General features: G+C 35.9%; 1 protein-coding gene across 8 annotated transcripts in view; it reads left to right on the forward strand.

Annotated features, from left to right (window-relative positions):
• Positions 1 to 13,394, forward strand: part of LOC106153350 (protein unc-79 homolog) — a 43,119-nt gene that overhangs the window by 27,790 nt on the left and 1,935 nt on the right. For 7 of the 8 annotated variants that reach the window (XM_087003317.1, XM_087003316.1, XM_087003319.1 and 4 more), the window contains 20 exons: positions 2,716 to 2,945; positions 3,234 to 3,455; positions 4,595 to 4,784; positions 5,251 to 5,500; positions 5,856 to 6,324; positions 6,445 to 6,593; positions 6,872 to 7,111; positions 7,312 to 7,350; positions 7,512 to 7,627; positions 7,929 to 8,014; positions 8,333 to 8,572; positions 9,849 to 9,959; positions 10,111 to 10,215; positions 10,719 to 10,901; positions 11,180 to 11,355; positions 11,651 to 11,840; positions 12,008 to 12,058; positions 12,352 to 12,492; positions 12,973 to 13,050; positions 13,224 to 13,268. In XM_087003317.1, the coding sequence (XP_086859443.1) occupies positions 2,716 to 2,945; positions 3,234 to 3,455; positions 4,595 to 4,784; positions 5,251 to 5,500; positions 5,856 to 6,324; positions 6,445 to 6,593; positions 6,872 to 7,111; positions 7,312 to 7,350; positions 7,512 to 7,627; positions 7,929 to 8,014; positions 8,333 to 8,572; positions 9,849 to 9,959; positions 10,111 to 10,215; positions 10,719 to 10,901; positions 11,180 to 11,355; positions 11,651 to 11,840; positions 12,008 to 12,058; positions 12,352 to 12,492; positions 12,973 to 13,050; positions 13,224 to 13,268 (3,311 nt within the window). The remainder of the gene's footprint in view (positions 1 to 2,715; positions 2,946 to 3,233; positions 3,456 to 4,594; positions 4,785 to 5,250; positions 5,501 to 5,855; positions 6,325 to 6,444; positions 6,594 to 6,871; positions 7,112 to 7,311; positions 7,351 to 7,511; positions 7,628 to 7,928; positions 8,015 to 8,332; positions 8,573 to 9,848; positions 9,960 to 10,110; positions 10,216 to 10,718; positions 10,902 to 11,179; positions 11,356 to 11,650; positions 11,841 to 12,007; positions 12,059 to 12,351; positions 12,493 to 12,972; positions 13,051 to 13,223; positions 13,269 to 13,394) is intronic. The other variant, XM_087003320.1, reaches the window with a different exon arrangement.

The raw sequence follows: 13,394 nt of genomic DNA on the forward strand, positions 1-13,394 counted from the left end.
ACTTTGAAGTTCCATGGGCCTGAAGACTTTTGCTAGTTACATTTTCTGAATAACCTAATATTAATATTATTATTAATATTAATATATACTAATATTTTATAATTAAAAATTGATGGTCATTATGCTGTAAAACATTATGTAATATTGCATCAAAATTTGAAGAAACCCCTATTTTGGGCACTGCTCCCATGATGACCATTTAAGGAAAATCATGTCACTTACTGTTCTCAAACTTACAGGAAAGAAACATGGGACTAAAATACAGCTTCAGTAGGCAATACATTCTGTTTGGTAAATTTTTCTGGCAATTAAACAGTTTTTTGTGAAAATTTAATTTTTCACATATTGGCATTTCCAAGGTGTGACTTAGAACCTCCATGGGCTTGAAGACCCATGCTAGTCACATTTTGTGAAAATCCATGACACTTATATTTTATTATCAAAAATCGATGGTCATTATGCTGTTAAGCATTATGTAATGTTGCATCAAAATAGAAGAAAAAACAATTTTTGGTGCTGCTGCCTTGATGACCATTATGGGAAAACCGTGTTACTTATGACTGTCAAACATTCAAAAAAGAAACACAGGACTAAAATGCAGCCTGAGTTAGAAAAGCAGTCTAATTGGCTTCTTTTTCTGGAAGTTATACATTTTAGTGTAATATTCATTATCTTTTTGGCATATTCATTGTGGGACTCGGAGCTCCCATGGACATGAAGCCAAATGGTAATCATATTTTCTACATGTCCATCCTATTTATAGTCAATAAACAAAAATTGGTGATAATTATTCTCTAATTTATTATGTAATGTTACATCAAAATTGACAACAATCTTTTTGCACTGCTACTGCAAACATTATGAAAAGAAAACTGTGCTACTTATTATAATTTTAAACTTACAAGTACGATTTTTAGGATTGGCCTTCAGCTCATGAGAAAACCAGCTCTATTTGATTATCAAGTTTATTGTATTTATGCATTTTTTGTGAAATTTTCATTTTTCTCATTCTGGCACTTTCTAAGTATAAACTTGAACTCTGATGGGCCTGGAGCCTTATGCTTTTACTTTCGTCTGTGTTACCTGTTGTGCATAAGTTGATGTTGACTGTGCAGTTAAACATAATGTATTACTGCATCAGGATTGGTAGTCTCCTATTTTGGGCATTATGGTTTTGTGCTTTGCTTAAGGTGTGACTTATGGGCCTGAAGACCTTTGAGTGGGTCAGTCTGTAAATTACCCTTGGGTATCAGTAGATTAATTTGAGAGTTATAAAGTCATTTGCTTTAATAGGCCATTAAATGAGATTACGTAAAGCACACTTGTTGATATTTCCCTGTAAACTCCCAAAGGTAAAGCTCTCTGCTAGATTAATAATAAGGAAGCAGTGATAATTATGCAGGTAAATTTTGTTTATTATTGCAAATAAGTTTTATATATATATATATATATATATATATATATATATATATATATATATATATATATATATATATATATATATATATATATATCAAACTGGAAGGTTAAAAGTTTGAATAGCATCTTCATTGGAATTATATTTACCTCAAGCTCTGCCAAGGGGGTTATATTTTCACCCCTGTTTGTCTGTCATCCACATAACACAAAAAGTTATGGACCGATTTTGCAGAAATTTTCAGGAACTGTCGAAAGTGGGCCAAAGAGGACAATGATTAATTTTTGGTGGTGGTCCAGATCAATAATCAACAATTGCTGCCTTGGCAGAGGTTTGCACTCTCAAAGTGCTTTTCTAGTTTTGTTGTTTTCCTTTATAATTTTTTCTCAAACACTTGCATTTGTAACTCTCATCTACCTGGGGCTCTGCACATTTTCTGTATTTCTACATAAGCAGTTGTATTGTTTTTTATGTCTTTAAACATTATGTAATATTATTTTATGCACTGTCATCATTTTTCAAATATTGAGACTTTCATAATGTGAATTTGAACTCTCATGGTCCTGAAACTGTAATCTTACACCCCATTCTCATAGATTAGATCGACCTACATTGGATCGACCTAACTCCCTGGGGGTTCACGCTAAATAGCTGTCAGCCGGGCGGACACGAGATTTAATTACCCCTTAAAGCTTGTAGTAGGCGGGGACGGACACTTAAGGGGGATTATCTGACAGTAATCTAGTGAGACTCCCCGCGGTGATAGATCGATCTAAAAGTTGTGAGAACAGAGCCTTATTGAAGGGGTGGATTGAGACCATCTTCTGGGTCTTCCGGAAGACAGTCAGGTTATTAAGTTTACATTGACTGGTATCTATTTTTTTCTGTTGGAAGACCATCAAAATGGAGGATGGATCAACATAGATACTTTGTAATACTGTCAGAAAATATCTCTGGGTCTGCTCCTGTTATTGACCATGTTACCTGTTGTGCAAGAGTAAAATTCAGTGTTGACTGACAGTGCTATTATAAGCATTATTTATTATTGCATCAAAATTGACAAAATGACCTTTTTTGCATCTTTATTTTCTGTTTTTTGTCTGTACATTTGACAGCTTTGCTGCCTTGTTTATTTGTGGTGTTCATATGAAAGAAAACTGAATTTGTTTTCTTCAATTTTTGCTGGGAAATTAATTTTAAAAAAATCAAGTTTTTAATTTCATCAGTTTTTGTATGAGAATTATCATTTGACTTTTTTGTTCAATTTAGTTCACTAATTTCAAGAATTGCAATTTCAGATGCCAGCAATGTCTCTACAGTAGAACTAGAGAACATTGAGGAGACTGATACCCCTCCTCAGAGCCCAACCTCCCCCGAGGCCACAGTCTCCCTGGAGTCATCCCTGGGGATGGCCTCCATATCATTTGGTCACAGGAGGAGGGGAGCTATTAACACCCCCCTGGAGGAGAGCCCATCTGAAGTGGAGTCACCTGACACACCACCTAAGAGTGACAGCGATGGACCTGTGGTATGTCACATGATTTAGAGATCATCAGATCAATAGTTTGTTATTGATATTGTGTATCTAAGTCATTTCACTGAAGAACATGCCACTGTGTGTATATTTGCTTGATCATTAAAATTTGCAAAAAGTAAGATATGGATGATTGTGCCTTAAAATTGGAAAGTTAAGGTTATGATTTGTATTAATGTTCAACAGGCATCCCTGTTCTTTTTAGAGTGATTTTCTTCCTTGCTTTCTTACTTTAAGTGATTGTATTGAAACTGTCTGATTTTGGGGGTAAATATTTTACAGACTGGAAAGAAGCTGCCAGACTACAGCTTTACAACAGATGAGACACAAGAAAAGAAAGACACTGAGAAGTTTCCAGCTCCAAAAGCAAGTTCTTTGCTTAAGTCTCCAAAGTCAGGAAACAAAGGGGTAGGGGGGCGCCGTTTTGAACTGCATGTTGCGGATGCTACTGATGCTGGTTATGCTGCTGGTGATGATAACGATGATGATGATAACGAGGATGAGGTTTGTGGAGTTAGTTTGCATGATTTAACCTTCTCTTTTAGTTGATTTTTTTTCACTAATTACAGGATTAATGGAAATTATGAAATGAGATCTTTTTCATAATTAAAACTGTAATAATTTTGTGTTATTTTGTAAGAGGTCATTTAACTTTAAATCAGGAGAAGATTAAAAAGGAGTATTTTTGTTTTAATTAATATCAGTATTGCAAATCTTATTATTATTATGATCATTGTTTTTCAATTTCTATTTTCGTTAGTTGCTGACAATACTTTTAATACCATCATGTGCATATTATAATCTTTAAGAAATGCAAAAATGAAACTGTGCTTCTTTTTAACTCAGATGAATCCTGTTTATTTTGAATGGTATATGTACATAAACAAATGTCTTGTCTGCATTATGGAATTTAGAAAAAAATAACTAATAAAGTAACCTATTCAAACTAGTGAATTATGATAGACTAACAGTTACTTGCATCATCTTATAATAAATATCAATTTTTGAGACAGCATTATAAGTTAAAAAGTATTATTAGTCCAGTTACATATAGTTTTATGTGTACAAGTAGCTATCAAATCTCCATATCTTTGAAGATGTAAGGGTTTGAGTATTGCAGAAATGTAGAGGGTTTCTGAAGATTTGTTTTAGTTTGATTTGCATTTTGTATATTGAAAGGTTTTTATTTTTTTTTTTCATTTGAAAAGAGTAAACTGTTTGAACTATAATATTTACATTCCGTACACTGGCATGCTGTTTCTGTTTTTTTTTCCAAATTGGAACTAAACTGCTTGTGGGTCATGACCTTGATATTAATAATATATATGTTTGCAGTTTTGTAGTTTGAAGTTTTTTAATATTGATTGTTGCAAATTAAAAGAAAAAATATTTGTTTTATAATGTTCATACAATAGTAATGTAAAAATAGAAGAATTTTAAGCACTCGCGCACCTCTTGTAATGCATCTTTCAATGTACATGTGGAAAGATCGAGGCTGCCTTCATTGTATTTTTAAACAAAGCTCAGTTAGATATTTGCACATTTCAGACTGGTAGAATTATTTATATATAAAAAAATATATTAAAAGAAATGGTGAGTGGTGCTTGTATTGGAGTGCTTTTTTTTCTTTTTGATTAAAATAGATGACCCTAGAGCAGAGTTTTGAGATGCACATCATGCAGAAGGTGAAGGAAGATGAGATGAAGAGAAGACTGGCAGCTCAGCAGGATGAAGATGGAGCAGAAGGAAGTGATGTTGAGGAGAAAACATTGCATTATGGGACAGAATCTCATGTGGAGAGAAAGATGGCTCAGCAGATCAAGGAGTTTGAAGGTACTGGGTTTTATGAGAACTAAGATCCCACAGATAGACTGGACTTGTTTTTCTGCCTTTCTCTCTTTCTCTCTCTCCCCCCCTCCCCCACCTGACTACAGTCAATTGTAAATTTGGCATTGTGTTATCTGTTGCCAAGAATGTGTATTATTTGTAAATTACAGCCTACAGGTATTTTATGTTTTTGTCAGTTTGATACAGGATGAAATTAGGTGGAAATTGTTTTAAAACCCTGATATCCTTTATATGAAAGGTTTATCTTTAATTAAGCTAGCTTTACAATCGATGCCTGGTTTTTAGGATCTGAATTGATCTTGCTTCATTAGATGGCATACTTGTTCTAGTACAACTCCACTGCTGTGATGATGCACAGTTATCATTCACAATCAACAGACATAATCCATGACATTTTACAAGTAACTTTTATTGAAGTGATCATATGGAATTCCTGCTCTTAATCTTTTAGGGGAGAAATCACCAGAAATTCACCCAGCAGAGCCAGACATCCCCCCAGCAGGAGCTGGTGTTAAGGAAGAGGTTGTTGGTGATAAACCTGAAGGAAAACCCCATGCCAAGCCTGTCCGCCACAAGCCCCCTATACCTGTAGAACTCCTGGGACTGGCTACTAGGTCAAAGAGCGAGGACAAACCTGCTGCCTCTGTGGAGATTGATAAGAAGGACAACATCAAGGGTGCAGGACCAGATGGAAGATCCAGGTTATCTTCATATTTCATTATTGTTACATATAGTAAGGTAGATGTGAAAAGATTTGGGGGCATCATTTGACAGATTTCCATAGAATCAAGCTTTACCTTGTTAGTGGAATTGTTTTGAAACAACGAGATCAAAGAGGATTTTCATAAGTTTTTATTGAAACACATATAATCAGTTGATATCATTATTATTATTATTATTATTATTATTATTATTATTATTATTATTATTATTATTACTGTAATTTTAGTGATCATAATCAAGATGGCTTCATCTTTATAAAAACAGGTCTTCTCTCATTCATGTTGGAAATTTGAATAAATTACATGTCATTGAGGTGTCATTTTCTTTTTACAGTAGCCTCATCAAACCAGACAAGCCAGTTATACCAACATTAGAAATTACACATGAAGAGATCACAAAGCCAGTTGTCCCAGCATTTGAGTCTGCCCAAGCAGTCCCCCTCAAACCGACCCTGCCAGCATTCAAAGCCAAGGCAGAGGAGACTGTGGAACCTGCCCACCCAGTGTTTGAAGTCACTGCTGTCACCATAGAGGAAAGTGTGATACTGCCTCTTCCAAAATTTGAAGTCACTGTGGAAGACTCCTTTCAAGCCACTGTACCAAACATAGAGGTGGGTCAAGAGGAGACGCCTAAAGAACAAGCTGATAAGGATGAAGAGAAGGAACAAGATGATGCTGCTGGTGGTGGTGATGATGTGGTACTGCAGATAAAGAAGGAAGTAGAAGAGGGTAAAAAAGTTGAAGAACAGGCAAAGATGACTGTTGAACCAGAAGTGACCAAGACTGAATCTGTAGAAGTAAAAGGTAAGAGAGCACTGAGAAGTAAATGAGTGTTATTAGAATGATTTTGAGATATTTCTCTGTAACTGCTAATGTGTATTTTTTAATTTTATCATAGTGTCAAACCCTGATATTCTGTTCTTGTTCCTGACATATCAACAGATGCCATGGTCACTCCAAGCCAGACCCCCCATTACCGCCAGAGACGAGGACGAAAGACTGGACTGGCCACCATAGAACTGCAGAAGATTATGCCAGAACTGGCAGAGAAACACGAACCAGAGAAGTTGAGGTAGAAGAATGAGGCTGTTTTGTAATCTTTGACATTTTTTGTTAGCTCAATTAAGGATGAAAATTTTCAGAGCTCAATAGTTAGATCATTTCAGTCAAGTCAAAAATCTTAACGATATTTGTGATAGATTTGTATATAATACATTTATATTTGATGTTTTAATAAAAAAAATATTTTTGTGTGTGTGTGCAGAAGATGAGTGATTGCTTTCTTTTTGATACATTTATGAGCTTTTAATCAAAATAAATAATAATTATTACAATTTCGTCTGTGTGCAGAAGACGAAGAAAAGCAGACATCATATCCAAAAGTCAGCAACTCAAACAGAAGAGCCAGCAGTCCAGGTTTGGAAGCGGTGAGCAGCCAATCATTGACCGCTGTCCAGAGTGCAAGGCTGTCCTGGAGCAGTATGATGAGGACACCATTAGCCTGTGTATTGTGTGTATGGAGGCTTTTGTCCACAGAGAGCCCTCCATGTCTGCTCCGTACCTGCTGGACATGCTGCAGGCTGTCACTAGGTAGGGAACTAGATGGAAGTGGAATATGGATGTTGATTTTTGGGAAAATTTTGAACCTTCCCAAATGAAGAACAATTTAAAGATTTTTAATCCAATCAAAAATTCATAATAGAAATCTTTTGAATTGTCAGGGAATATAAGCTATACTCTATGTAAGGTTGGCTGAATTGGCTGAGTAGTCCATACTTTCTATTTTTCAGAATCGCTGCCAACAGCCCTTATCCTTGGCAGAATGACTGGTATGTACTTCTTATTCATTTTGACAGAAAGGAAAAGGGAGAGAGGGTACAAGAGTATTCGTTGTTAGGTTTGCAATGAAAATAGACAAGCAGTTACCAAATATTAAAAGATAAACTAATAATGGTATTGTTTTTTCAAAGTTCTTTTCTTATAATTGTAGGAAAGTGGTGATTCCAGGCAGTTCAGTGAGTGTGGCGCGCCAGTTTCTGCGCTGTGTTCTCCACCAGCTGGCACCCAATGGGATCTTTCCACAACTGTTTCAGAGCAAAATTGAAGGTTAGCAAGCAACTTGACTTTTTTTATTAAATACCTAATAACTGTCTTATAATTATCAATTCATCAATTGTGTTCTATGTGCTTTATCAATTTTGGATTTGTTTCAGTGAAAAACTATCATGTGGATAAAAGATTTCATCCATTATTTTTCGTTTCAAAATTTGTGAAAGGGACATGTAAGACACCATGTTTTAAAAAATATATATCAGTTAGTAATATGTTTAACATATTTATTCATGCATCATTCACAAATATTGTGTTTGTAATGGGGTATTATATCTCTTTTTGACTTCATTTCCAGAGCCAGACTTCATGAAGACATTGGCTTCTGCTCTCATGGACTTCAATGAACTCAATTGCTATGCTGCTCTTCAGCACTTATTAGAGGTATGAATATGTATGGTATATCTACTGATCTAATTCTTTATTAATGGGGTTTTAAACCAGTTTGTGACAGTGAACATGTTATGGTTATTGGATCTGTAGGCTTATGTGTGAATATAATTGTACATATTCATAACAGTTTGGAACAGTGATTTTCATGTTGCTATGCACTTTGCTCTCCAGTAAAGGTAAATTTCATAAGGATGGGATTAAGAATATATTTCTTTTCATCAGTAGATATATGGTATTCTTGATATACATGCACACCATTTTTATGCTTAACCTCCTCACTGAATAAATAAATAAATTGTTTTTTTTCAGGGAATGAACAACAAGAAGACCCTCCCACAAGACACCTTAATGCAGGTTCTGAATAACCTGTCCAGCTACATGGAGTGCATACCCCTGGAGACCACCTCGCCCACCTGGCCAGGAATATTAGGCCAGTTTGAGGGGTACTTCAGGAAGCTGTTGCCAGAGCTGCCTGTGGGCTGTGACATTGCTCCTGTGATGAAGATTATGGCCTCTGTGTTGAAAATTCCTGGTGTGGCCTCTAATAAGGTACTGAAACTAGATCCTTGTCAAAAGAGTAGAAGTGGGTATGTGCAAGGTGAATTGGAGTCTCATATCTAATGTTTTATATGCAGTAACTTGATTATGATAAGTTTTATGGGTAATCACATAATGAAATGACTGCATAGAAAAAATTAGACTTCAACAGTTAAATGGCAAGAACCTTAAAGACAGTCTCAGCGCGTTAAACCCTTAAAATAGCACGAAAATGAATTTTCCTGGAAAACTCACCAATTTCCCCATAATGACCAAGGTATATCCTATCCAAAACCGTTCAGAAAATGAAGCTACCTAATACCGTTTTTAAGTTCCATTAAATAATAAAAGACGACTCGTCTTAAATACTCAGCTACCACCTCACAGTACGGCTTCAGAACGCGCAATTTCTCGCTAAGTCTCGCGGTTTACTATGAATGAAGTACTACGGCTGAGACCCGGATGTTACTATTTGGCGCCAAAACAGCAAACATGGCTCAGACGCGCGTCAAGTCTGAACAGGAGAGCGACAAAAGGGGGCGAAAGAAAATAGCCACTCCAGTTCGAAAGATACGAAAGAAAATTAGAGACAGACGAAGAAGCACTCAGACTGTGTATGTTGGGAGGGAGGTGGGGCGGTGGAGGACACTTAAAGCTGAGTTAGGACTCACATACGAGGCAATGGCGAAACTACTCCTCGACACGTGAGTATGCGCTTCACAGGTCTCAAGTGTGTCTGATTATCATATTATCCTGTTCACAATAAATGACAATATTTGTGCTCATACAAAGTTGGTTACGTGTATAAGAGCGTTTTGGGCTTTACGTTTTCTGTTTTTGATCGGTACATGTACCTAAAAGATGGACGGGCGGCACTTACATGTCTGACAAGTTTCGCTGTGTAGTCGTGACGTCTATCTCATTCTGACTGAAGCCTGCTGTGATTGGTCGTAAGCGTGGGAAAATCGAGGTCGTGACCTTGAGCCGGAAGTACTTCTGGCTGTGCTCCGAAATCATGATAAATAGTTTTCGTTTTCTAATTCTTTATTCTAGTTGTTTTAACAGGACTTTTGTGACCTAGACTTATTCATATAATAATAAACAATCTCCCAAAACACAAATCTGATCAAAGTTTTACATAGAACCTGCTTCTATACATTAATCTAACCCACTGAGTTGTCCTTTAAGTTTGATTAATATTTGCTATTGTGTCAAATGCTGTAATACTGTTTTGAGTGTGTGGTTAAGATATGTTATATTAAGTTCCATATTGCCCTTTTCCCTGCAGGGTATCTTGGAGCCTTTCTCCAAAGTACTGAGTTTTGCCATCCAGAATTGTGAACTGTTACTACAACACCTGATAGATATATGTTCCCTGGCCAACAGAGTCTTCATCAAGGTACTCATAATGTCCTGATATTTGCTACTAGACTTTAAAAATATCATATTAACTTCCAAGTGCTTACTTAGTCAACATAATGCCTTGCTTTTTTCCATTTTTCTTCTGTCTGATATATGAAAACGATATCAAGTGATCTTTTGTATTACAGGAAAGAGACAAGGTGTTCTTGGCCAGGACTATTGTGTTTGAGTTGGTGCAGGCACTGAAGTTCAGAGCATCAGTCCCAGATAGTAATCTTTTACTTCTGGTGCAGGTGAGGCACTTTATATATAAAGAGAGAGAGAGAGAGAGAGAGAGAGAGAATGTTTCAATACTTTTAGAAAAAATTTAGGTAACACCTGCACAAAATTGTCAGGTCACACTTAATGTATAGAAACTGTGAACATAATTTTAGTGTCATATTTCAGAGAGAGTTCAATTTTTTGGAAAAAGTGTGGTTGATAGTTTGGCTTGTACAGTATGTCATTTACCACTCTCATATTGATATTTTGTTTGGGGATGTTGACAGTGGGATTTTCATTCAAGATAACAATGATATATTAAGTATAAGAGTAATAAGCACATTTTCTAACATTACAGTGCTCACGATCCATGGATATATTGTTAATTATTATATGAACTACAGAATTATTGCTGAAAAAAAAGGAACCGTAGCTAGAATGTGTATACCAGAATTGCTTGACTTGTGTAGAGATGTGTTACTGTGTATATTATTTGGCAAGCCTGACTCTAGACTTATTTCTCTGTCCTTTCCAGTTTGTGTGTATTGATGCTGGAGGTACCATCACCCCAGGGACAGTGACGGAGGAGTACTGTACCTATTCCTTTAACCCAATGACCCACCCAGTGGTCAGTACCAGTGCTAGCGAGTGTATGAAACAGCATCTCAATGAGTGTGTGGACTTTATTGCTGACCTTCATACACTTACAAAGGTCAAGGTAGGATTTAGAGTTGTTATTCACAAACAACCACGTGCACACACATCACTCGTCTTGTGTATCATTAATACCATTTCATTATGCATGCACTTTATTACAAATTGGTTTTGATTCGTATGATGATTGTTTTTATTCATTAAATTGTTACATTTCAAAATGTGCATGTGTATATTATCAATAGTGTATCTCAAAAATAAATTATGTGAAGATTTGCTGATAAAATTGTACCTTTTTGGGATGCAGCTGTAGTGAAGGTAAATTAAATATACCCTTTTCAGAACAACATGAAAGGCAGTTCCTTTAATTTGAATGAGGACACCCTGGGGAACCAGCTCAAGTCAGGGATAGCTCAGTACATAGCCCTGGAGTTCACAAGAGGCAATGGTCGGGACAACCGTGCAATCAATCGCTATCTGCCATGGCTGTATCACCCACCTTCAGCTATGCAGCAAGGGTATGGAACTGAAATAAAGATTCTAGAGTAGCCATCTCTACACATTTATCCAGACTCTACACATTTTCAGAGTTAACAGTAGCCCCACAACCAAATTTGTTCACTCATTGGCCACCAAGACCTTAAAAGTGGGCTACAGGGACAATAGATACATGCATTTTTGGAAGTGTTGTCAACTTACTTTGATAATTGATAACCTTAAAATACTGATAACCTTAAAAATGTTCTGTTATGCCTCACATCTTGAAGAAGCATCCCTAAGATGTCTGAAATATAATTTGCCATTGCATTGCAGACCCAAGGAGTTCATCGACTGTATCACCCATATCCGCCTGCTGTCCTGGCTCCTGCTGGGCTCTCTGACCCACACTGCTATTACCCAGTGTTCAGGGCCCATTATATGTCAGCCTATCCCACTAGAGGCCAGTCAGTATATTGCTGATCACATTCTGGTCATTATGACTGGGTTTGCTGAACAGTCCAAGGCAGGTGTCAATAATAATAATAATAATAATAATAATAATAATAATAATAATAATACATTGACATCTAAATGCATTATATTTGGCTGTTTGTTTCTCTTATTAGCATATAAATATTTATGTGACTATGATGGATCATGTTTGTTATTAAAAAGGTCCTTTTTTTCTAGGCCTCAGTATTACACATGAGTTCCTTGTTCCATGCCTTCATCTTATGTCAGGTAAGTTGAAGATGGGTGTTTTTTGTTTTAAGCAATTTTAGGTAGCAACAACACGTCCTTAAAAGAACTGCAGAATGCTTAAGCTTTAGTTCGTTTTTTTTACCTCTTTACTTTCATTCATATTAGTTAGAATTATTATGTGTATTTACCAATGTATATAAAAATTTTGCTGTGTCAGAATTCTCTTCTGTTATTAATAACAATAGGAAGTGGGGGTTAAGGTGGGATACAGTGAGAGAAATATAAGAGTCCCAGTTGACAATTAATTAAATTTCCCCACTATTTCTCTCCAGCTGTGGACCATGTACTGTGAGAGTCTAGCCTGGCACCATACATTTGGCAGTGACACCCATGAAATGGCCTCAGAGACAGTGATGGACTTCTGGGGCAGGGTCACTCCAGGGATACTACAGTTACTGTCACATTCTAGAATGGTAAATTTACATTAGTGATTGTACAGATTTATGAGTGACTTATGAATAAATGATATAAATTACTGGTGTCAAGAAGGGAAGGTTTTTTTTGAAAAAGTAAGAAATAATAAAAGTATATTTTGGGGGCAATCTTTGGACCTTTGATCATTTTCTTCACTTCTAGGGAGGAATAGGGCTGCATGATTGCCTTTTTTCAGAAACAAAGTGAGATTATAGGTGGTTGGTCTGCACCTGCCTGTATGATAAATAGATTGGAAGAAAATATTTTATGGCAGCACAGCTTACTGCTTTGTTTGATAAAAATTCTACTGAGGTCCACACTGTCATATACAGTTGGTTCCCATGTCAAGTAGTTTGCTTTTAAATTTGCAACATTATTGAACAAAAATTATCTAGTATGGATAAATTGTTATTGGTATAGCCTTCATGTACATATCTATACTGAATAATGTTTTCACTCAGAAATTTATTTTAAACTAGATGGCTGAGATGGTGAATCTTCACTTTTTGTCTATGATGGAAGCTCTCCAGGAATGCAACTCCTCTGTGCTCTCAAAGGTAGGGAGTTAATGAATTTGAGAAAAAAATTAATAGAAAACTACTAATTAGTTTTCTTTACCTTTAATTTACTGTTTGAATTTCTAAGATGGTCTTGCTTTACAATCAGCATGTATTGTATCAGAAGGAAATTAAACATATAAATCCATCCAACTTTTGTTTCTGTTTTTCAGTTATTTGCATTGTGGACTCCAATTTTCCACTCTTACCATGGACAGGTATGGACATTTTTTTGTTTTTAATCATCTGATAGTACCATTGGGGAATGAATGAAACATTGATTGCATTTCATAGATAATGACAATTCCATTATTTATTTACTTGTAAGTATACCATTGCATTAA

The sequence above is a fragment of the Lingula anatina genome, chromosome 2 (genome assembly GCF_051362555.1).
Source record: "Lingula anatina isolate TDL-2025a chromosome 2, LinAna3.0, whole genome shotgun sequence".
Lineage (NCBI taxonomy): Eukaryota > Metazoa > Brachiopoda > Lingulata > Lingulida > Lingulidae > Lingula > Lingula anatina.